Source organism: Lithobates pipiens, unplaced genomic scaffold, assembly GCF_037356315.1.
Source record: "Lithobates pipiens isolate NorthernLeopardFrog02 unplaced genomic scaffold, aLitPip1_a1.2 Scaffold_16, whole genome shotgun sequence".
NCBI lineage: Eukaryota > Metazoa > Chordata > Amphibia > Anura > Ranidae > Lithobates > Lithobates pipiens.
Window position 1 is genome coordinate 14,047,020 of NW_027507748.1, and position 26,666 is coordinate 14,073,685.

The 26,666-nt window shown below is 45.5% G+C and overlaps 1 protein-coding gene across 1 annotated transcript in view; it reads right to left on the reverse strand.

Annotated features, from left to right (window-relative positions):
* Positions 1-26,666, reverse strand: part of GPR156 (G protein-coupled receptor 156) — a 68,951-nt gene that overhangs the window by 38,430 nt on the left and 3,855 nt on the right. Inside the window, exons 2-5 of the mRNA XM_077479596.1 lie at positions 10,090-10,438; positions 7,491-7,609; positions 5,399-5,522; positions 2,112-2,222 (exon numbers count right to left, since the gene is read on the reverse strand). Of these exons, the coding sequence (XP_077335722.1) occupies positions 2,112-2,222; positions 5,399-5,522; positions 7,491-7,609; positions 10,090-10,197 (462 nt within the window). The 5' untranslated portion in view covers positions 10,198-10,438. The remainder of the gene's footprint in view (positions 1-2,111; positions 2,223-5,398; positions 5,523-7,490; positions 7,610-10,089; positions 10,439-26,666) is intronic.

Genomic DNA, 26,666 nt, shown 5'->3' on the forward strand with positions numbered 1-26,666 from the left:
GTTCGAACCCGCGGACGGCGAAAGTCGGAAATTCGCCGCGAAACGACCGCCGGGCGAACCGTTCGGCCATCACTACTGAGGAGAAACAGGAAGTGAGATATTCAGACAAAGAAAAAATACATTTAGAAGGGAAATCGAAGGAAAAGGTAAGTGAACCAACAATGCACTAGCTTAAAGGAACCTATGTAGAAAATAAAAAACGAACCTTTACAACCCCTTTAAATCTCAGAGAGAGGCTCAGTCCTTAATTGGTTAACGAAGCCAGCAGGGAAATGTCATTTGCTGGCAATTTATAAAACGTTTTTCTTTGTGCTTCACAGAGATGGGCCCCTTCACAGTCAAGATTTAGGCAGCCGCCTCCCCAGGCATGTTTTTGAGAAGAATTGGGAGTTTTAAATGTTTAAAAATCACTGATCCCGGCCAAATTAATTTTAAATTTAAAATTACATTTTTTTTTGCATTGGTACATGTTCCCCAGGGCAGTGCACACATCTCCACCAATGCTATTTTTCTGACATCCCCCTTGCCTATTAGCCCAGAAAATGGGCATTTTTGATTTGACACCCCTCATCGATTTTACCGGGGGTTCAGGTTCAGTGTCTGAACTAGGGTTGCCACCTGTCCGGGATTCACCCGGACAGTTCGGGTTTGGAATCATGCGTCCAGGTTTCGGACTGTCTGAAACCCGGACACATTATTCACACGGGACTTCCCACCAGAGTTGCTGGCTGCAGTTGTCTCAACCGAGAGTGTGAGTTACATTCTCTTTTACACTGCCCAAAGTTAGCACTAACCTAACAATTCCCCCCCCCCCCCCCCCCACACACACATTCCAGCAACCTCAGATACATCTTCTCTCTCCTGCTACTGAGAGAGTACACTAAGGTAAATCAGGGTTCTCAGAGCAGCCCTTACATCGGAGTTCTACTTTACACCAGAGGTCATAGTGTTCCCCCTTACATCAGAGTTCCCAGTGTTTCCCCTTAAATCAGGGTTCCTAGAGCATCCCTTATGTTAGAGTCCCCAGAGTACTCCCTTACACAAGGGTCCCCCCTTACAGTGTGGGGGAACTCTGCGGACCCTGATGTGAAGGGGGAACTCTGCGGACCCTGATGTGAAGGGGGAAACTCTGCGGACCCTGATGTGAAGGGGGAAACTCTGCGGACCCTGATGTGAAGGGGGAAACTCTGCGGACCCTGATGTGAAGGGGGAACTCTGCGGACCCTGATGTGAAGGGGGAAACTCTGCGGACCCTGATGTGAAGGGGGAAACTCTGCGGACCCTGATGTGAAGGGGGAACTCTGCGGACCCTGATGTGAAGGGGGAACTCTGCGGACCCTGATGTGAAGGGGGAACTCTGCGGACCCTGATGTGAAGGGGGAAACTTTGCAGACTCCGACGTGAAGGGGGAAACTCTGCAGACTTCAATGTGAAAGAGGAACTCTGCGGACCCTGATGTGAAGGGGGAAACTCTGCGGACTCCGATGTGAAGGGGGAAACTCTGCGGACTCCGACGTGAAGGGGGAACTCTGCAGACTGCGATGTGAAGGGGGAAACTCTGCGGACTCCGACGTGAAGGGGGAAACTCTGCGGACTCCGACGTGAAGGGGGAACTCTGCAGACTGCGATGTGAAGGGGGAAACTCTGCGGACTCCGACGTGAAGGGGGAAACTCTGCAGACTGCGATGTGAAGGGGGAAACTCTGTGGACTCCGACCTGAAGGGGGAACTCTGCAGACTGCGATGTGAAGGGGGAAACTCTGCGGACTCCGACGTGAAGGGGGAAACTCTGCAGACTGCGATGTGAAGGGGGAAACTCTGTGGACTCCGACCTGAAGGGGGAACTCTGTGGACTCTGATGTGAAGGGAGACTCTTGTTATTAATTTCATTTCGGGTTTGACTTGAAGAAAAGGTGGCAACCCTAGTCTGAACCCAGTTCTTCTCCTCCCCTAGTGGTCAGGCAGTGACATGGCACAGTGACATCCGGCAACCACTCACACCGGACACATCCAGTGTTACCATAACACTAATATTGGGGGTCAGGCCAGAAATGGAAGGGTTAATCACTGCCCGCTCTGACAATATTGATGGGGGGGTTCAGGACAACTCACCACTCGCTTGTCGGGGATGCGATGTGTGAAGACTCGATGCAATCTCCAGCTCTTCCCCAGCAAGGGACCGAACACCAGAGACACCCCGATATACAGGAAGCTGATCCTCACCTAGGAGCCCAGACACATACACGAGTCAATCAGGGAACACAATGCAGTCTATGATATCACTGGATAAATGCAGCGTTTGCATGCATCGCATTAGGGCCGCCCCAAATCAACAGACTTCCGATGCACCAAGACTTTAAAAAAATGGTGTCTTGCCATGTGTTGCAGAGCCATATAAATGCGTTAGGCTGCTATTCAAAATGAATGTAACAAGTGTGTCGGTAACACCCACGTAAATACATAAAGTGTAGATGTAAGTCAACCCTTACTGAGAGGTGCGCATCAATAGAGCAGCACTGCGCCCTCCCCTTCCCACTAATATGTCATAGTGGTGGTGCCTCTGTCTCTACACCTTCCGGCCTGGATGTATTAGCTCAACACAGACATCCATTTGGCGTGCTCTCTGCAGCCCATAAGCATGGATAGAGGAGGATCACCTTCCAATAATAACTATCAATCATTCACAGAACCTGTGCGTAGAAGGTACGCCCTTGTCGCCCTTGTCTGTTACAGACCTTGTTTGTAGAAGGTACGTCCTTGTCTGTTACAGACCTTGTATGTAGAAGGTACGTCCTTATCTGTTAAAGACCTTGTGTGTAGAAGGTACGTCCTTGTCTGTTACAGACCTTGTGTGTAGAAGGTACATCCTTATCTGTTAAAGACCTTGTGTGTAGAAGGTACCTCCTTGTCTGTTACAGACCTTGTGTGTAGAAGGTACGTCCTTGTCTTTTACTGACCTAATATGTAGAAGGTACGTCCTTGTCTGTTACAGACCTTGTATGTAGAAAGTAGGTTCCTGTCTGTTACAGACCTTGTATGTAGAAGGTATGTCCTTGTCTGTTACAGACCTTGTGTGTAGAAGGTACGTCCTTGTCTGTTACAGACCTTGTGTGTAGAAGGTACGCACTTGTCTGTTACAGACCTTGTGTGTAGAAGGTACGTCCTTGTCTGTTACAGACCTTGTGCGTAGAAGGTACGTCCTTGTCTGTTACAGATCTTGTATGTAGAAGGTAGGTTCTTGTCTGTTACAGACCTTGTATGTAGAAGGTATGTCCTTGTCTGTTACAGACCTTGTATGTAGAAGGTACGTCCTTGTCTGTTACAGACCTTGTATGTAGAAGGTAGGTTCTTGTCTGTTACAGACCTTGTATGTAGAAGGTATGTCCTTGTCTGTTACAGACCTTGTGTGTAGAAGGTACGCACTTGTCTGTTACAGACCTTGTGTGTAGAAGGTATGTCCTTGTCTGTTACAGACCTTGTATGTAGAAGGTACGTCCTTGTCTGTTACAGACCTTGTGTGTAGAAAGTACGTCCTTGTCTGTTACAGACCTTGTGTGTAGAAGGTATGTCCTTGTCTGTTACAGACCTTGTATGTAGAAGGTAGGTTCTTGTCTGTTACAGACCTTGTATGTAGAAGGTATGTCCTTGTCTGTTACAGACCTTGTGTGTAGAAGGTACGCACTTGTCTGTTACAGACCTTGTGTGTAGAAGGTATGTCCTTGTCTGTTACAGACCTTGTATGTAGAAGGTACGTCCTTGTCTGTTACAGACCTTGTATGTAGAAAGTAGGTTCCTGTCTGTTACAGACCTTGTATGTAGAAGGTATGTCCTTGTCTGTTACAGACCTTGTGTGTAGAAGGTACGCACTTGTCTGTTACAGACCTTGTGTGTAGAAGGAACGTCCTTGTCTGTTACAGACCTTGTGTGTAGAAGGTACGCACTTGTCTGTTACAGACCTTGTGTGTAGAAGGTACGTCCTTGTCTGTTACAGACCTTGTGCGTAGAAGGTACGTCCTTGTCTGTTACAGATCTTGTATGTAGAAGGTAGGTTCTTGTCTGTTACAGACCTTGTATGTAGAAGGTATGTCCTTGTCTGTTACAGACCTTGTATGTAGAAGGTACGTCCTTGTCTGTTACAGACCTTGTATGTAGAAGGTAGGTTCTTGTCTGTTACAGACCTTGTATGTAGAAGGTATGTCCTTGTCTGTTACAGACCTTGTGTGTAGAAGGTACGCACTTGTCTGTTACAGACCTTGTGTGTAGAAGGTATGTCCTTGTCTGTTACAGACCTTGTATGTAGAAGGTACGTCCTTGTCTGTTACAGACCTTGTGTGTAGAAGGTACGTCCTTGTCTGTTACAGACCTTGTGTGTAGAAGGTATGTCCTTGTCTGTTACAGACCTTATATGTAGAAGGTACGTCTTTGCCCGTTACAGACCTTATATATAGAAGGGACGTCCTTGTCTGTTACAGACCTTGTGCGTAGAAGGTACGTCCTTGTCTGTTACAGACCTTATATATAGAAGGTACGTCCTTGTCTGTTACAGACCTTGTGTGTAGAAGGTATGTCCTTGTCTGTTACAGACCTTGTGCGTAGAAGGTACGTCCTTGTCTGTTACAGACCTTGTATGTAGAAGGTACGTCTTTGCCCGTTACAGACCTTATATATAGAAGGGACGTCCTTGTCTGTTACAGACCTTGTGTGTAGAAGGTACGTCCTTGTCTGTTACAGACCTTGTGCGTAGAAGGTACGTCCTTGTCTGTTACAGACCTTATATGTAGAAGGTACGTCTTTGCCCGTTACAGACCTTATATATAGAAGGGACGTCCTTGTCTGTTACAGACCTTGTGCGTAGAAGGTACGTCTTTGCCCGTTACAGACCTTATATATAGAAGGGACGTCCTTGTCTGTTACAGACCTTGTGCGTAGAAGGTACGTCCTTATCTGTTACAGACCTTGTGCGTAGAAGGTACGTCCTTATCTGTTACAGACCTTGTGTGTAGAAGGTACGTCCTTATCTGTTACAGACCTTGTGTGTAGAAGGTACGTCCTTGGCTGTTACAGACCTTGTGTGTAGAAGGTACGTCCTTGTCTGTTACAGACCTTATATATAGAAGGTACGTCCTTGTCTGTTACAGACCTTGTGTGTAGAAGGTAGGTTCTTGTCTGTTACAGACCTTGTATGTAGAAGGTACGTCCTTGTCTGTTACAGACCTTGTGTGTAGAAGGTACGTCCTTGTCTGTTACAGACCTTGTGTGTAGAAGGTACCTCCTTGTCTGTTACAGACCTTGTGTGTAGAAGGTACACACTTGTCTGTTACAGACCTTATGTATAGAAGGGACGTCCTTGTCTGTTACAGACCTTGTGTGTAGAAGGTACGTCCTTGTCTGTCACTCACCTGAATAACAGTCTGTATGGAGGAGATGGATTCCTGGAGAGCAAACAGGAATGCACTGATGTACACAAGAAGACTTCCCAGCAGGATGACCAGGTTCAGGTTGGGACTGGACATCTTCACTATCCTGACACAAAGGTGAAAACAGAGAATGTTGTTGATGTGATACAACTCAGTGTTAATTAAATAATAATAAATATATCTTATATATAATATGTTACTATATATATATATACACTATGTTACCAAAAGTATTGGGACACCTGCCTTTACACGCACATGAACGTTGACGTCCCCCCAGTCTTAGTCCGTAGGGTTCAATATTGAGTTGGCTCCGCTCTTTGCCGCTATAACAGCTTTAACTCTTCTGGGAAGGCCGTCCACAAGGTTTAGGAGTGTGTCTATGGGAATGTTTGACCTGGTTGAGTGAGTTTGGGGTGGTGGAACTTGACTGGCAGGCACAGCGTCCTGACCTCAACCCGATAGAACACCTTTGGGATGAATAAGAGCGTAGACTCCGAGCCAGGCCTTCTCGTCCAACATCAGTTGCCTGACCTCACAAATGAGTTTCTGGAAATTGAAGAGGAGTCAAACAGTCCCCATAGACACACTCCTAAACCTTGTGGACGGCCTTCCCAGAAGAGTTGAAGCTGTTATAGCTGCAAAGGGTGGGCCAACTCCAGTTGAAGCCTACGGACTAAGACTGGCCATACACTATGCAATTTTCCTAACACTGAACTGCCACTCAGCCAATCAGGAGGTGGGGGTTTAATACCTGTCACCTGTTTGGCTGAAGGCACAGGCGCTCCGCTTGGATGCCTAGCAGTAAGGAAGAAGAGACAAATGGAGGGCACAGGAGCCACTGTCTCACCCGCTGCCTGATGCCCCACCAAGATGGGGTAAGTGCTGGGCAGTCAGCGAGTGGGTGGCCGAGGGGGGGGGGGGGGTCACAGTGGCTGTATTTGATGGGCACATTGGCTGTATTTGATGGGCATGGTGGCTGCATTTGATGAGCACATTGGCTGCATTTGATGGGCACAGTGGCTGCAACTGATGGGCACAGTGGCTGAATTTGATGGGCTCAGTGACTGCATTTGATGGGAACAGTGGCTGCATTTGATGGGCACATTGGTGGGATTTGATGGGCACAGGGGCTGCATTTGATGGGCACAGTAGCTACAATTGATGAGCACAGTAGCTACAATTGATGGGCACATTGGCTGCATTTGATAGGCACAGTGGTGGCATTTGATGAGCCCATTGGCGGGATTTGATGGGCGCAGTGGCTGTGTTTGATGGGTAAAGTAGCTGCAATAGATGCACACAGTGGCTGCATTTGATGGGCACATTGGTGGGATTTGATGGGTGCAGTGGCTGCATTTGATGGGTACAATGGCTGCAATTGATGGGCACATTGGCTGCAATTGATGGGCACAGTGGCTGCAATTGATGGGCACAGTGGCTGCAATTGATGGGAACATTGGCTGCAATTGATGGGCACAGTGGCTGCAATTGATGGGCACAGTGGCTGCATTTGATCGGCACATTGGCTGGCTGCATTTGATGGGTGCAGTGGCTGCATTTGATGGGTGCAGTAGCTTCAGTTGATGGGCACATTGGCTGCATTTGATGGGCACAGTGGCTGCATTTGATGGGCACAGTGGCGGTATTTCATGGGCACATTGGCAGCATTTGATGGGCACAGTGGCAGCAATTGATGGGCACAGTGGCTGCATTTGATGGGCACAGTGGCTGCATTTGATGGGCACAGTGGCTGCATTTGATGGGCACAGTGGCTGCATTTGATGGGCACAGTGGCAGCAATTGATGGGCACAGTGGCTGCATTTGATGGACACAGTAGCTGCAGTTGATGGGCACATTGGCTGTATTTGATGGGCACAGTGGCAGCATTTGATGGGCACAGTGGCGGTATTTGATAGGTTTATTTCAATATTTTTCAGAATGTTTTTGTTTGTCCCCCACCCCCAATTTTGGAGCACCAGCCACCACTGAGTACGATGTCTTCCCTTGCATGGGTGACCTCAGGACCTCACATGGTGTTGTTGGGTCCAATCTACAGAGTTCTGCCGGTACCTGTTCTGCCGGAAGCGGATGGTGAAAATGATGAAGAAAAGAGACAAAAGGAGTCCACAGGAGAGAAGAGATCCCAGAATTCCCTGTACTGCAGAGGAAAGCTGTGTTCTGTCCGAGGCCTGTAGGGGGAGACACCAATCATCATTCATCACACCACATACAAGTAAATCCAACATCATAGATATCAGTCAAATAGACATCCGGTATCATCTAGTCCTTTCCTCCCAAGTCTGCCCATGTACACCTCATTCTTCTGGGTATGCACTGATCTGATTGGTTGACATTTTTTATTTTGTATGGTGCAACTTGTCAAATATTACAAAACTGTGATGTAATAATAATAAGAAGAATTGTCTTATGCGGCAACCAAACCCCCATACTTGTGTCTCCTGGGATTATAGTGACATATCTGCTGAAAAATTCCAAACTACTGAAGGGAAATTTCCCCATTGTGGGAGGGGCAGAGACACAAACTACTGCAGGAAATCTCACCATTGTGGGAGGGGCAGAGACACAAACTACTGCAGGAAATCTCACCATTGTGGGAGGGGCAGAGACACAAACTACTGCAGGGAAATCTCCCCATTGTGGGAGGGGCAGAGACACAAACTACTGCAGGAAATCTCCCCATTGTGGGAGGGGCAGAGACACAAACCACTGCAGGAAATCTCCCCATTGTGGGAGGGGCAGAGACACAAACTACTGCAGGAAATCTCCCCATTGTGGGAGGGGCAGAGACACAAACTACTGCAGGAAATCTCCCCATTGTGGGAGGGGCAGAGACAAACTACTGCAGGAAATCTCCCCATTGTGGGAGGGGCAGAGACATAAACTACTGAGGGAAACCTCTCCATTGTGGGAGGGGCAGAGACACAAACTACTGCAGGGAAATCTCCCCATTGTGGGAGGGGCAGAGACACAAACTACTGCAGGAAATCTCCCCATTGTGGGAGGGGCAGAGACACAAACCACTGCAGGAAATCTCCCCATTGTGGGAGGGGCAGAGACACAAACTACTGCAGGAAATCTCCCCATTGTGGGAGGGGCAGAGACACAAACTACTGCAGGAAATCTCCCCATTGTGGGAGGGGCAGAGACAAACTACTGCAGGAAATCTCCCCATTGTGGGAGGGGCAGAGACATAAACTACTGAGGGAAACCTCTCCATTGTGGGAGGGGCAGAGACAGGGCCGGATATTGCCGGTAGGCCGCCTGCCCTGGGGCCACTTTTAGTTGCAGCTGCATCCTCCGCTCTCTCCTATGGATCACAACGCTGGCTGGCTCTGTGTTCGGCGGCTGCCCCAGACCTGCTCGTGTGATAGTTGAGAGAATCCACCTTCACGTTCCACCTATCACACGAGCCGGTCTGGGGGGGGGGCGGGACTGTGTGTTACAGAGCAGCCGCTCGAACACAGAGCCAGCCAGCCATAGGAGGAGATGCCGCCCGTACAGTCGACCCTGTGTGCCACAGTCCCTGGATAGGAGGATCGACCCCCTGCCAATTCTCCTATCCAACTTATTTTACTGTCCCCAGTTCACCTTGTGCTCCCTGCCCCCCCCCCCCCCCCCCCCAGTGCTCTCCTCCTCTGTTCTTGCTGCCCCCCCGCTCTCCAGCTCTCCCCATCCTTCTCTAGCCACCATCCCAGTGCTCTCCAACCCCCCCAGTGCTCTCCCCCCCTGTCCCCCCCCCGTGTTCTCCCCTCCTGTTCTCCCACCCCAGTGCTCTCACCCCTGTTCTCCCCCCAAGTGCTCTCCACTCCCTCCAGTGCTCCCCTCCGTGCTCTCCCCCCCCCTGTTCTCCCCCCAGTGCTCTCCCCCCAGTGCTCTCCACTCCCCCCAGTGCTCTCCCCCCTGTTCTCCCCCCCAGTGCTCTCCACTCCCCCCTGTCCCCCCCTTTTGCTCTCCCCCCTGTTCTCCCCCCAAGTGCTCTCCACTCCCTCCAGTGCTCTCCTCCGTGCTCTCCCCCCCCTGTTCTCCCCCCAGTGCTCTCCACTCCCCCCAGTGCTCTCCCCCCTGTTCTCCCCCCCAGTGCTCTCTACTCCCCCCAGTGCTCTCCCCCCAGTGCTCTCCACTCCCCCCAGTGCTCTCCCCCCTGTTCTCCCCCTCAGTGCTCTCTACTCCCCCCAGTGCTCTCCCCCCAGTGCTCTCTACTCCCCCCAGTGCTCTCCACTCCCCCCAGTGCTCTCCCCCCTGTTCTCCCCCCAGTGCTCTCCACTCCCCCCAGTGCTCTCGCCCCTGTTCTTCCCCCCAGTGCTCTCCACTCCCCCCAGTGCTCTCGCCCCTGTTCTCCCCCCCAGTGCTCTCCACTCCCCCCTGCCCCCCCCCCCTTTGCTCTCCCCCCTGTTCTCCCCCCAAGTGCTCTCCACTACCTCCAGTGCTCTCCTCCATGCTCTCCCCCCCCTGTTCTCCCCCCAGTGCTCCCCCCCAGTGCTCTCCACTCCCCCCTGTTCTCCCGCCCAACTGAAATCTCACGCTGTCCAAATAGGTTGTATATAAAGTATACATTTAGTTACATGAAGATATTAAATTAAATGAAATTAAATTTAATTTATATTTAAAACAAAGTCACGTTGTAAGATTCATAGATGACATCACTCACCCCTGACATGCGGCACAACTCCTCCAGGACCCCCAGTGCCTCCATTCTGTCCAATGTTGTCTCTATGTGACTCTCTGATAGGGCGCTACAGTTCAGGGGGGGCTCCATACCCCGAGCCCTCCTTGAGGGTCAGCTGGTACCATTCGGGGTCCGATGTTCCCCCAGAATCATGGAGAGTCCGTTTCCAACCAAAACGTCAGTCATCAGAGTAGTCCTTGAGGTGATTGGATCATTTACACCGGCCAATTACAATTCACATTGAAAACAAAATCAAAACTCTCCTTTAGTTCAGTGGAATCAGATTCACTTTTTAATGTCTGTATGAAGATGAGAAGATCTCCGGATGGTTCTGCAAGTGAAAAGAAGCAAAATGACTGTTAGCCGGTAAGAAGGACGTCAGTTCAATGATAGAATTAGTCATTGGGATGTAATGGATTGAATCCCTCCAGCTCTCCCCTTCTATGGGGCTGAGCAGGTTCTGCATTTCTTCTATAGGCCTGTTTATTCTGCAACACAACTATATAGATTTTTTTTTTGTTAAGGGACACTAAAGGTTCCTTTTTAAAATAATTATTAAAATAACAAACATGTCATACTTACCTCCTCTGTGCAGTTGGTTTTGCACAGAGTGGCCCCCGATCCTCCTCTTCTGGGGTCCCTCAGCGGCACTCCTGGCTCCGCCTCTTCTCGAGTGCCCCTTCGGAGAAGCGCTCTCCTTTGGCTCACCCGTGCGGGCACGCTCCTGCGTCCTGCTGCTGCGTCTATAGATACGGACAACAGGAGTCGGCACTGCCCCCTCCCACCCCCTCCCGGTGCCCGCGTCATTGGAGTTGATTGACAGCAGCAGGAGCCAATGGCTGCACTGCTATCAATCTATCCAATCAGGACCTGAGACACCATCCAGAGAGGGTGCGCGCGCCTCGGGTGTGGGAACAAACGGGCTCAGGTGAGTAAAACGAGGAGGTCTGGGGGGCTGGTGCACAATAATACGTTTTTCACCTCATTGCATAGAATGCATGGAGGTGGAAAAACCGGGACTGTTTACAACCCATTTAAAGACAAGCAAAGCAATTTTTTTTTTCTAATGTTTATAAACAATGTTACTTTGTATCTCTCTATCTCCTGCCTGATCAATGTTTATAAATAATGTTACTTTGTATCTCTATCCCCTATCTGATCAATGTTTATAAACAATGTTACTTTGTATCTCTCTATTTCTTGTCTAATCAATGTTTACAAACAATGTTACTTTGTATCTCTCTATTGTCCGTCTGATCAATGTTTATAAACAACGTTACTTTGTATCTCTATCCCCTATCTGATCAATGTTTACAAACAATGTTACTTTGTATCTCTCTATTGTCCGTCTGATCAATGTTTATAAACAACGTTACTTTGTATCTCTATCCCCTATCTGATCAATGTTTATAAACAATGTTACTTTGAGTCTCTCTATCTCCTGCCTGATCAATGTTTATAAATAATGTTACTTTGTATCTCTATCCCCTATCTGATCAATGTTTATAAGCAATGTTACTTTGTATCTATCTCCTATCTGACCAATGTTTATAAACAATGTTACTTTGTATCTCTCTATCTCCTGTCTGATTAATGTTTATAAACAATGTTACTTTGTATCTCTATCCCCTATCTGATCAATGTTTATAAGCAATGTTACTTTGTATCTATCTCCTATCTGACCAATGTTTATAAACAATGTTACTTTGTATCTCTCTATCTCCTGTCTGATTAATGTTTAAAAACAATGTTATTTGTATCTCTATCCCCTATCTGATCAATGTTTATAAACAATGTTACTTTGTATCTCTCTCTCCTATCTGATCAATAGCAATGTTACTTTGTATCTCTCTATCTCCCGTCTGATCAATGTTTATAAACAATGTTAATTTGTATCTCTCTATCTCCTGTCTGATCAATGTTTATAAACAATGTGTCAGATGGTTCTCTTTTGACACCAGCAGCTGCTAGATCTCTTGCATGTAGGTAACAACTTCTACATTTAAAAGCTGGGAAATGCCGGCAAGTCTGAGTTAGAGGGGCCAAAGTACTACAAACTACAAACATAGCTAAGCACTTACAGGAAGTCAGATCACGGCAACAAGGAAAAAAAAGGAATTTGGAGATTTGGAGGAAGCCGAGAGCAATGGAAGTTTTTATGAATTATGAATACAGTGTTTAGCATGACGTTAAACCAAGGACCCCGGTGCTGTAAGGCCAGAGTGCTGATCACATAACAACTGTGCAGAACGATTTCTTTATGTTCTTCATTCATATTGGAATGAAAATCTGCTCTGTGGCATTAAAGTTGTGCTGTTGCAGGTGTATAAATCTGTCACTAGGTGGCAGCATTGGACACTTCTAATCACACACCTATAATAAGTCATCTCTCAGCGGGGCTCTATGTATATTACATGCAGCAATGCAGATGTGGAATATCTTCAGGGTTCCTGCAGCTTTTCTGTTTCTAGAATTCAAACTGGTTATATTTTAACTGCTCTACGATTTATCAGCTTCAAAATACCCCTCATATTATGGATAATATTCTCCAGGACTTCTCTTAGGTTGCTCTTCTTCTATGTCATGTGTGCCATCAGGAACTCACCAACCCTCCCAAGGGACTATTTTGTTTAAAACAAATTCTTGAAATATAAATTGCTGTAGCGTGTGTGTGTATATATATATATATATAGTTTCTCTGGAATGGACTATTCTCTGCTATGTGTATCTATATTTTTAGAAGGATTACATTGATGTAACATTACATACATGTCATCAGATTATGCAAACTGATTATTAGGTCCCTGATAAGAAAATGTTTCGGAACTTGTTGTTCCCCCCATCTCTTCCCCTTTTCTTTACTTGCATACAGTTTAAATTTGTTGCAGCCTTGAGACTTTCAGCTGTAGAATCCTGTGATGTCCTGGAGAGTCACCACTGGAGCGCCGTACCATGCACCATCCCTATGCAATGGACCATCTTATGTACTATCATCATTATACTGTATATCTTATTATCGTCTTGCTATGGACCATCCTATGTACCGTGCCTTCAATCCATGATACTTACACCTCCAACATGCCATGGACAATCCTATGTACTCCATCATCATGCAATAAACCACCCCATGTAGTGTGCTGTCATGCCATGGACTGTCCTATGTACTCCTCCGCTATGCCGTAGACCAGGGCGGTTGCTGGGTCTACAAAAGGTCTGGGGCTAGAGCCCATAGCAGCGTAGTACAGAAAGTCATACACTTGGGTGGGCATACACATGTATATACAGTAATATGTGTGTGTATATCCCTAGAGAGCCCCCCACTTACATCAGGGTCCCCAAAAAGCCTTCTCCTTACATCAGGGTCCCTAGAAAGCCTCCCCCTTACATCAGGGTCCCCAGAGAGCCCCCCCCTTACATCAGGATCCCTAGAGAGCCCCCCTTACATCAGGGTCCCTAAAAAGCCTTCTCCTTACATCAGGGTCCCCAGAAAGCCTCCCCCTTACATCAGGGTCCCCAGAGAGCCCCCCCTTACATCAGGGTCCCCAGAGAGCCCCCCCTTTACATCAGGGTCCCCAGAGTGCCTCCTCCTTACATTAGAGTCCCCAGAGAACCTCCTCCTTGCATCAGGGTCCCCAGAGAGCCCCCCACTTACATCAGGGTTCCCAGAGAGTCCCCCTTACATTAGGGTCCCAGAGAGCCTCCCCCTTAAATCAGGATCCCCAGAGAGCCCCCCCCCCCCTTAAAATCAGGGTCCCCAGAGAGTCTCCCCTTTGAATCAAGGTCCCCAGAGAGCCTCCTCTCCCCTTGGGGACCCCTGCAGAGACTCATGGCTATTGGCCCCAGATTCAGGGCTATGGCCCCAAAAGCCACCCCCTAGCGACGCCACTGCTGTAGACCATCCTCTGTACTCTGACACCATGCCATGGACCATCCAATGTACTATTCCACCATGCCATGGACCATCCGATGTACTATTCCACCATGCCATGGACCATCCGATGTACTATTCCACCATGCCATTAACCATCCGATGTACTATTCCACCATGCCATGGGCCATGTTATGTACACCTCCACCATGCCATGAACCATCCCATGTACTCTGCCATTATGCCATGGACTATTATATGTACTCCTTCACCATACCATGGATTATCCTATGTACTCTTTCACCATGCCATGGACAACCTAAAGCCGCGTACACACGGGTGGATTGTATGGCCTACTTAGTCCATCATACAATCCGACGGACAGTCCGTCCTACTTTCGAATGAACGGACTTGACCACACACGGATGCACAAACAGTCCGTCTAAAGCGTGCGCGATGACGTGTACAGCACGTACGACGGGACTAGAAATAGGAAGTCCAATACACAGCAATGCACCCTTCCGCCGTGTAAATCCTTTCTGAGCATGCGCCATTCTTAGTCCGTCGAACTAGCCTACTGACGAGCGGATTGTCCGCTGAAACCAAAGTAGGACGGACAGAATTTTGAAAAATCCGAAATACTTAGTACGCCAGACTGCACGCTGAAAAAGTCCGCTGAAGCCCACACACGAGCGGACTGTCCGCTGAAATGTGTTTCGATGGACTAAGTAGGCCATACAGTCCGCCCGTGTGTACGCGGCATAACAGATTCTTTCACCATACCATAGCCTATCCTATGTACTCTTTCACCATGCCATGGACCATTCTAATTACTCTGCATCATGCCATGGACTATCCTATGTACTCTTTCACCATAACATGGACTATTATATGTACTCTTTTACCAGTCCATGGACTATCCTATTTACTCTTTCACCATAACATGGACTATTATATGTACTCTTTTACCAGTCCATGGACTATCCTATTTACTCTTTCACCCTGCCATGGACTATCCTACGCATTCTTTCACCATACCATGGACTATCCTATGTACTCTTCCACCCTGCCATAGACCATCCTATGTACTCTTCCACCCTGCCATAGACCATCCTATGCATTCTTTCACCATGCCATGGACCATCGTATGCATTCTTTCACCATACCATGGACTATCCTATGTACTCTTTCACCATACCATGGACTATCCTAAGTACTCTTTCACCATACCATGGACTATCCTATGTACTCTTTCACCCTGCCATAGACCATCGTATGCATTCTTTCACCATACCATGGACTATCCTATGTACTCTTTCACCATGCCATGGACAACCTAACACATTCTTTCACCATACCATAGCCTATCCTATGTACTCTTTCACCATACCATGGACTATCCTATGTACTCTTTCACCATACCATGGACTATCCTATATACTCTTTCACCATACCATGGACTATCCTATATACTCTTTCACCATACCATGGACTATCCTATATACTCTTTCACCATACCATGGACTATCCTATGTACTCTTTCACCATACCATGGACTATCCTATGTACTCTTTCACCATACCATGGACTATCCTATGTACTCTTTCACCATACCATGGACTATCCTATGTACTCCTTCACCATGCCATGGACCCTCCTATGTACTCTTCCACCCTGCCATAGACCATCCTATGCATTCTTTCATCATACCATGGACTATCCTATATACTCTTTCACCATACCATGGACTATCCTATATACTCTTTCACCATACCATGGACTATCCTATATACTCTTTCACCATACCATGGACTATCCTATATACTCTTTCACCATACCATGGATTATCCTATGTACTCTTTCACCATGCCATGGACAACCTAACACATTCTTTCACCATACCATAGCCTATCCTATGTACTCTTTCACCATGCCATGGACCATTCTAATTACTCTGCATCATGCCATGGACTATCCTATGTACTCTTTCACCATACCATGGACTATTATATGTACTCTTTCACCATACCATGGACTATCCTATGTACTCTTTCACCATACCATGGACTATTATATGTACTCTTTCACCATACCATGGACTATCCTATGTACTCCTTCACCATGCCATGGACCATCCTATGTACTCTTCCACCCTGCCATAGACCATCCTATGCATTCTTTCATCATACCATGGACTATCCTATATACTCTTTCACCATACCATGGACTATATCCTATGTACCCTTTCACCATACCATGGACTATCCTATGTACTCCTTCACCATGCCATTGACCATCCTATGCATTCTTTCACCAGTCCATGGACTATTCTATGCACACTTTCACCATGCCATAGAGCATCCTATGCACTCTTTCACCATGCCATGGACCATCCTATGTACCCTTTCACCATGCCATGGACTATCCTATGTACATTGCCATCATGCCATGGACAATCCTATGTTCACCTCCACCATGCCCCATGCCGTGGGTCATCTTATGTACTCCTCACCGTGCTTTGGGCCCCGAGTCCTCGACCTCCACTGTTAATAGTTGCACTGCTCTGTAACAGTAATCTGGCACTCTTCCATTATGACATATAGCTAACACAGTGAATGAATTGCACTCTTCCTAAGGTGACTCAGACAGTTTTGTCTTAACATGTCATAATTATTTCCTCTCTTTTTCTGCAGAGGTGTTAAAAACCATGAAAAATACTAAATCCAGTTCAGCTTATAAAATCTGCTGTTGTCATCAATAACGTCAGAGATGTCTCAGTTCAACCGCATGCCTTGCAGCAGCAAAGAGCACGTGACTTGGCATCGGAGGTATGCGGGACTCTCCTTATTAAGGAATAATCTCCTGGGAATAATGGAACCTAAATTCTACCATAAAGCTCTATTATATATTGGATTTAAAGTAGGTGGGCCCCTTGCGTTGCTCCAATGGGCTGAAGATGTGGACTGGCCCCAGCTTCCTCTCACATATCTGGTGACGGTGCTCACTTATTGACTTTTATTGGAAACATATCATCAACCTTAGTGAAAATGACCAACATGACCCTTCCACAGGACCGTGGGTCCTCTTATTTCATAAAACAGCTATGTCTGCCCCCCCATATAAGAATACGGTGATACCAAACCCACTGAGCATGACCAAGAGGACCCCCAGGCCTCCTTCAGTAGAGGAATGGATGCAATAGGTAGACAAAATACTATGCTTAAAAGGGTAGACAACGATACGCATTGCAAATCATGGGTGAGATGGATACATTTTAAAAACTCTGATTTATGGCCCAGATCTTTATGTATCAATCTCAGATCTTGTGCATCAATCTCAGATCTTGTGTATCGATCCCAGATCTTGTGTATCGATCCCAGATCTTGTGTATCAATCCCAGATCTTGTGTATCGATCTCAGATCTTGTGTATCGATCTTAGATCTTGTGTATCAATCTCAGATCTTATGTATCAATCCCAGATCTTGTGTATTGATCTCAGATCTTGTGTATCGATCTTAGATCTTGTGTATCAATCTCAGATCTTATGTATCAATCTCAGATCTTATGTATCGATCCCAGATCTTATGTATCGATCCCAGATCTTGTGTATCGGTCCCAGATCTTGTGTATCGATCTCAGATCTTGTGTATCGGTCCCAGATCTTGTGTATCAATCTCAGATCTTGTGTATCAATCTCAGATCTTATGTATCGATCCCAGATCTTGTGTATCGGTCCCAGATCTTGTGTATCGATCTCAGATCTTGTGTATCGGTCCCAGATCTTGTGTATCAATCTCAGATCTTGTGTATCAATCTCAGATCTTGTGTATCAATCTCAGATCTTGTGTATCGATCCCAGATCTTGTGTATCAATCTCAGATCTTGTGTATCAATCTCAGATCTTGTGTATCAATCTCAGATCTTGTGTATCAATCTCAGATCTTATGTATCAATCCCAGATCTTGTGTATCGATCTCAGATCTTGTGTATCGATCTTAGATCTTGTGTATTGATCTCAGATCGTATGTATCAATCCCAGATCTTGTGTATCGATCTCAGATCTTGTGTATCAAATCCCAGATCTTGTGTATCGATCTCATATCTTGTGTATCGATCCCAGATCTTATGTATCGATCTCAGATCTTGTGTATCGATCTCATATCTTATGTATCAATCCCAGATCTTGTGTATCGATCCCAGATCTTGTGTATCGATCTCATATCTTATGTATCAATCCCAGATCTTGTGTATCGATCCCAGATCTTGTGTATCGATCCCAGATATTGTGTATCGATCTCAGATCTTGTGTATCGATCCCAGATCTTGTGTATCGATCTCAGATCTTGTGTATCGATCTCATATCTTATGTATCAATCCCAGATCTTGTGTATCGATCCCAGATCTTGTGTATCGATCCCAGATCTTGTGTATCGATCCCAGATATTGTGTATCGATCTCATATCTTGTGTATCGATCCCAGATCTTGTGTATCGATCTCAGATCTTGTGTATCGATCTCAGATCTTGTGTATCGATCTCAGATCTTGTGTATCAATCTCAGATCTTGTGTATAAATCTCAGATCTTATGTATCGATCCCAGATCTTGTGTATCGATCTCAGATCTTGTGTATCGATCTCAGATCTTGTGTATCAAATCCCAGATCTTGTGTATCGATCTCAGATCTTGTGTATCGATCTCAGATCTTGTGTATCGATCCCAGATCTTGTGTGTCAATCTCAGATCTTGTGTATCGATCTCATATCTTATGTATCAGTGTATCGATCCCAGATCTTGTGTATCGATCCCAGATCTTATGTATCGATCTCATATCTTATGTATCGACCCCAGATCTTGTGTATCGATCTCAGATCTTGTGTATCGATCTCAGATCTTGTGTATCGATCTCAGATCTTATGTATCGACCCCAGATCTTATGTATCGATCTCAGATCTTGTGTATCCATCTCATATCTTATTTATCAATCTCATATCCTATGTATCGATCTCAAATCGTATGTATCGATCTCAAATCTTAGGTATTGATCTCATATCTTATGTATCGATCTCAGATCCCATGTATCGATCTCAGATCTTGTGTATCAATCTCAAATCTTAGGTATCGATCTTAAATCTTAGGTATCGATCTCAAATCTTATGTATTGATCTCATATCTTATGTATTGATTTCAGATCTTATGTATCGATCTCAGATCTTGTGTATCGATCTCAAATCTTATGTATCGATCTCACATCTTATTTATCCATCTCAAATCTTATTTATCCATCTCAAATCTTATGTATCAAACTCAAATCTTATGTATCAATCTCATAACTTATGTATCGATCTCAAAAATGATGTATCGATCTCATATCTTATGTATATAGGATATAGAGGAATCAGGACCCCCTTCCCCCTATCGGAGACCCCTCTAATGATATAGCCCAGAATTCTATTCCCTTTTCCCACTGCCTGATCACACTATTTGCTCATTTTGCAATCATCTGAAATAAGTACTCCCAAATATTTTTCCTCTATAGTGTCAGCCAACACTGTACCCCAAATGTTAAACTCTTTCAAGACATTCTTTTTCCCTAGCTGCATTATACTTTAGGTCTCGGATCTTATGTATCAATCTCAAATCTTATGTATCGATCTCATATCTTATGTATCGATCTCAAATCTTATGTATCGATCTCATATCTTATGTATCGATCTCAAATCTTATGTATCGATCTCATATCTTATGTATCGATCTCATATCTTATGTATCAATCTCATATCTTATGTATTGATCTCAGGTCATATACATCAATCCCAGATTTTGTGTATCGATCTCAAATCATATGTATCGATCTCATATATTATGCATCGATCTCAGATCTTGTGTATCGGTCTTGGATCTTACATATTGATCTCAAATCTTATGTAACAATCATAGATCTTTGTAACTGTATGTATCTATTTTGTACTGATTTCTGTAGACACAAGAAGACCTTCTGAAAACAGATCATCAGTAAAATAGGTGACCTCTTTTATGACATGGAGCTTCCACCCCTCCCCCGTGTCCCCATTGTCTTTGTAATTATATGTATACTGTTTGAAGAATTCTTTTAGTATTTTAGGACGGTGATTGTTGTTGTCTTCTGACATCATTCCACTTACAGAGTACGAGTGTGCTCAGATTTCTAAAATACTTATAAAAGTTGAAGAACATCATGATGGGAACTCGCTGTATTAGTACATGGAAGGTCTTTGAATCTGTCCTGTTTTCCGTTAAAAAGTTACTAAAGCTTTATTGAGGAAAAATCTAAATCTCCCAGTCCATATATCTCCCCGTCCATATATCTCCCCGTCCATATATCTCCCCGTATATATATCTCCCCTTCCATGTATCTCCCCGTCCATGTATCTCCCCGTCCATGTATCTCCCCGTCCATGTATCTCCCCGTATATATATATCTCCCCTTCCATATATCTCCCAGTCCATATATCTCCCCGTCCATATATCTCCCATTCCATATATCTCCCCGCCCATATATCTCCCCGCCCATATATCTCCCCGTCCATATATCTCCCCGTCCATATATCTCCCCTTCCATATATCTCCCCTTCCATATATCTCCCCGTCCATATATCCCCCATCCATATATCTCCCATTCCATATATCTCCCCGTACATATATCTCCCCGTACATATATCTCCCCGTACATATATCTCCCATTCCATCAATCTCCCATTCCATATATCTCCCCTTCTACAGTGCCTTGCGAAAGTATTCGGCCCCCTTGAACTTTTCAACCTTTTGCCACATTTCAGGCTTCAAACATAAAGATATAAAATTTTTATTTTTTGTGAAGAATCACCAACAAGTGGGACACAATTGTGAAGTGGAACGAAATCTATTGGATAATTTAAACTTTTTTATCAAATAAAAAACTGAAAAGTGGTGCGTGCAAAATTATTCGGCCCTTTTACTTTCAGTGCAGCAAACTCACTCCAGAAGTTCAGCGAGGATCTCTGAATGATCCAATGTTGTCCTAAATGACTGATGGTGATAAATAGAATCCACCTGTGTGTAATCAAGTCTCTGTATAAATGCAACTGCTCTGTGATAGTCTCAGGGTTCTGTTGAAAGCGCAGAGAGCATCATGAAGACCAAGGAACACACCAGGCAGGTCCGTAATACTGTTGTGGAGAAGTTTAAAGCCGGATTTGGATACAAAAAGATTTCCCAAGCTTTAAACATCCCAAGGAGCACTGTGCAAGCGATCATTTTGAAATGAAAGGAGTATCAGACCACTGCAAATCTACCAAGACCTGGCCGTCCCTCTAAACTTTCAGCTCAGACAAGGAGAAGACTGATCAGAGATGCAGCCAAGAGGCCCATGATCACTCTGGATGAACTGCAGAGAACTACAGCTGAGGTGGGAGAGTCTGTCCATAGGACAACAATCAGTCGTACACTGCACAAATCTGCCCTTTATGGAAGAGTGGCAAGAAGAAAGCCATTTCTCAAAGATATCCATAAAAAGTCTCGTCTAAAGTTTGCCACAAGCCACCTGGGAGACACACCAAACATGTGGAAGAAGGTGCTCTGGTCAGATGAAACCAAAATCCAACTTTTTGCCCACAATGCAAAACTATATGTTTGGCGTAAAAACAACACAGCTCATCACCCTCAACACACCATCCCCACTGTCACACATGGTGGTGGCAGCATCATGGTTTGGGCCTGATTTTCTTCAGCAGGGACAGGGAAGATGGTTAAAATTGAGGGGAAGATGGATGCAGCCAAATACAGGACCATTCTGGATGAAAACCTGTTGGAGTCTGCAAAAGACCTGAAACTGGGACGGAGATTTATCTTCCAACAAGACAATGATCCCAAACATACAGCAAAATCTACAAAGGAATGGTTCACAAATAAACGTATCCAGGTGTTAGAATGGCCAAGTCAAAGTCCAGACCTGAATCCAATGGAGAATCTGTGGAAAGAGCTGAAAACTGCTGTTCACAAACGCTCTCCATCCAACCTCACTGAGCTCCAGCTGTTTTGCAAGGAAGAATGGGCAAGAATTTCAGTCTCTCGATGTGCAAAGCGACTTGCAGCTGTAATCGCAGCAAAAGGTGGCTTTACAAAGTATTAACGCAAGGGGGCCGAATCATTTTGCACGCCCCACTTTTCATTTTTTTATTAGTTAAAAAAAGTTTCAAAAATCCAATAGATTTCGTTCCACTTCACAATTGTGTCCCACTTGTTGGTGATTCTTCACAAAAAATTAAAATTTTATATCTTTATGTTTGAAGCCTGAAATGTGGCAAAAGGTTGAAAAGTTCAAGGGGGCCGAATACTTTCGCAAGGCACTGTATATATCTCCCCGTCCATATATCTCCTATTCCATATATCTCCCCTTCTATATATCTCCCAGTACATAGTTCTTCTGGGTCAGTGCCTTCACGTATTGCAGCCAGAGGGAGTGAGAACGTTCAGACATCAATGAGGGCAAGACACTGGATATGAATTTTCAGTAAGAATTTGTTCAAACTGGTGGCAGAGGGGCAGTAAAAATAGGAGTTTGAACTGCATTTTTACCAACCCCCGACCAGTAACCTCAAAATTGACATAGCGGCCAGAGAGACGGAAATACATTGCCTCGTCTGCCAAGCTGCATGTTGGCACGTCCAGTTTGAGAGGCGGCATCGCTTGTCAAACTCACCCATAGAGGTGAATGTGCCGCAACCACGTGCCAAACAGGGCAATGGTGGTTGCAGTGCAATAGTTCAGTGTAAAATCCCCATTGGGATAGCAAACATTTGCCACCGGCGATCGAAAAAATAGGCGTGTGATCTACCTTCATGTTTCAGAGGATGGGAAAACCTGCTACTGTGTGAATGAGGCCTCAATCTGTCCGAATATAACAGGGCACAGCGGCTCCAGCGAGGCCGCCCTCAACAAATTGAGACATCCCTTAAAAAGAAAGAATTTCAAACCCACGTACGGTATTTACTGTCCGAGGGTCCAAAATCTTTTAATAATGATATCATGATATCAGTTCGCAACAGAGTAACATAAAACAACCAATGCGTTTTGGGGGCCATACAAGCTCCCTTCTTCAGGGCTCTGGTGGTACAAGTGGTAGGACTGAAAGATGGCGCAATACCGCGAATAATCTGTAATTGTTACAGGACACGTGGACTCGGTGGATCGGCAAACCTCAGTATGGTGCCATCTTTGACTCCAGTAGGGTAGTGAAATAGTTCCACTAATTCAGGAGATCAAAGGCGCCCTCATCCCTGTTTAGAAATGCATATGGAGAACTGGAAAAGGGAGGGATTCTTATGGTGACACAGACATAACAACCATTTGATTAAAAAAAAATATAAAACATTTTATTGATTGCAAAAATATAAAAAGGGAGTAAACAAATGTTGACTCTCCTATACAGACAGACATATAAAATGATCACAGCTCAACATGTTTCGCTAATTGCTTCTTCAGGAGATGTAAGGCAATATATTAGCTACAAGAAAATACAAAAAAATATATATAAGATATCAAACAACAGGAACAATTTATTATAATTGTGGACTCCTTGAGGGTTGGGATGGATGTGAGTGTGCAATGTACAGGGATAGGGACAATCGTAGGCACTCACTCAGGTTGAACTGGATGGACTGGTGTCTTTATTCAACCTTACTAACTATGTAACTATGTAGATAAACTCTAATAAAAGAGAAAAATTACACACTTATAGAAAAAATAATACAACAAGTCCAACATGGACAACATGCTTCCCTCTCTGCTCCCCTTTTCTGAACAAACAGTTCTCTGATCACTTTGTTTATCATATACATGATAGGTGAGTTTCACCATTACTGCACATTAGTATATGCGAGTTCCACTACCGCCATAGCTCGTTAATTAGTGTAGCGCCTTGGGGTTTAGTCAGGGAGCTCCTCACCAAATTCCTTGTTGGGAGTAGCTACCATAGATAAATTGTTAGAGATCCATCGATTTCTCACTAAGTTTGGCCTTGTTGTACTTTTCTCTTCTACCACTAGGTGGCCGAGCACTTGGTGGTACAGTGGAAACTAGATTACGAGCATAATCTGTTCCAGGAGAATGCTTGTAATCCAAAGCACTCGCATATCAAAGCGAGTTTCCCCATAGAAGTCAATGGAAACTAAGATAATTAGTTCTGCACTGACTTCTATTGCATGCAATACTGCAACTGGCCAGGGGTGGAGGGGGGGCGCCGGAGAGCCTTGGAAATAATCGGGGACAGCTCGGCTGAACTCAGAAACCCTCGGAAGGGCTTGGAAAAACTCGGGAATGCAGTATTCACCGGTGTCACCGGTGTCCCCGCACCTCTGACCAAATGCAGTACTGCACACCCCATTGGCTTTAATCCTGCTTGTTTTGCGAGACAACATTCGCAAACCGAGTCAGGATTAAAAAAAAAAAAAGTTGCTTGTCTTTCAAAGCGCTCGTTAACCGCGTTTCTCGTAAGCCAAGGTTCCTCTGTACTAGATATGAGAAGGACAACTCAAGATCAGGTTATGGGTTTATGGGGTATCTCAGCCAATGTGCAGATGTTTTCTTGGATCCCTTGGCCTGCTGTATATATATATATATATATATATATATATATATATATATATCTGGGTGGAGTTAGGTGATCTCCATTCTGTGCCAACCGGACTGCCTTCTGGGTGGACGGGTGTCGTCTGCCCTGGGCTGCCAGGCCGGAGATTGGGCCTATCTCAGGGGCATTTTGGCTGCCAGGCTGTGTGAGGGCCTATCCAGTAGTAAGTGGGCATCGCAGGGTTGGGACTGTGGCTTGCAGTCCAACCAAAAGTGCCGGTTCTGCCGGCCGGAGAACCTGTTGCGGTCGGAGGTAGGAGAGAAGCTGTCGCCACTAAGGGACCAACCACCTTTACCAGGGACCACAGTGAGTAACTGAAGGAAGTACCAGAGCAGTAGTCTCACCGAACGGCACGGTGGAGAATCAGGAAACTTCAGGCGGTGATCAAGTCAGGGACCCAACCAGCGGAGGTGATGCTTGCAGAGCAGCCTTGTGTTGTCAAGCTCGGGACCGAGCTGGTGAGCAGAGGTGAAGCTTGAAGGTATCCAAAGTGCCAAAGCTATGGACCCATAGGGGACAGCAAACCTGCACGGGCAGAAGTGGCACCTTGCTGAAGGTCTTTCCCTGTATGGCTGTCCTCCTATTGAAGCGTCGGAGTCTGCTTATTGAAATTGCAACTACTTAAGAGTGTCCTGGCCCTAACCCTCTTTCTGTTGCAAAATATAAAAGGACTATTAAAAGAAACAAAACCTCTTTTGCATCCGCCCCAATGACTGTTACCACCTTTGCACCCACTATGCCTCACAACCCGCTACATATTGAAGGATGTCAGAGGTCCGTGGCCTCAAAGGTTCTCATTAGACTGGAGGAGGTTAAAGACTCTGCTACATTAGAATGTTGTATGCCCTATGTATTATGCATTTTATACATGTCTAATTTCTCTTTTATTAGAGTTTATCTGTATATTATACATTTTTAATAAATTGTTGTTGTTTGATAAACGTATATATTTTGTTTTTTTGTATTTTCTTGCAGCCAATATTATTGCCTTACAGCTCCTGAAGAAGCAATTAGCGAAACATGTTGAGCCAACAGGCATTGATATAGCTTTATCATTGTCAGAAGCCATGAAATCAGGCCGAGGCAGAAGTACAGTTCAATCACACTTGTTTAACCACTTCAATACCGGGGGGCACTTAGACACCTTCCTGCCCAGGCCAATTTTCAGCTTTCAGCGATGTAGCAATTTGAATGACAATTGCGCGGTCATACAACACTGTACCCAAACAATTTTTTTTATCATTTTGTTCCCATAAATAGAGATTTCTTTTGGTGGTATTTGATCACCTCTGCGATTTTTATTTTTTGCGCAACAAATAAAAAAAGACCAGAAAAAAAAGTTTTTCTTTGTTACTGTTAATTTTTTTGTAAATAAGTAAGTTTTCTTCTTCAATGGTGGGCACTGATAAGGCAGCACTGATGGGCACAGATGAGGTGGCACCAATGAGGTGGTACTGATGAGGTGGCACTGATGGACACTGATGATGGGCACTGATAGGCGGCACTGGTATGCAGGACTGATGGGCACTTATAGGTGGCACTGATGGGCACTCATAGGTGGCACTGATGGGCACTTATAGGCAGCACTGATGTGCACTTATGGGTGGCACAGATAGGTGCACAGATGGGCACTGATAGGTGGGCACTGATGGGCACGGATGGGCACTGATAGGTGACACTGCTGGACACTGATGGGTGGCAATGATGACACTGATGGGTGGCAATGATGACACTGATGGGTGGCATTGCTGGGCATCACTGTTTTTATTTTGGTACATGATGGGGCCAGTCAGTGCCCATTTGTGGGCACTGACTGGCACAGATTGGGCTTCATTTGCACATGTGGATGGCCATGGGGTACATACCTGGCCATCCACATGTTGCCCACTTCCCTGGTAGTCCAGGTGGCTTCCCTCTCTAGTGTGGGCTTCTGAGGGGAGGGGCTGTGCTGATAAACAATCATCGCAGAACCCCCCCCCCCCCCCCCCCGTCAGGAGAGCCACCGATCGTCTCTCCTCTACTTGCGTCTAAAGCCGATCACCGG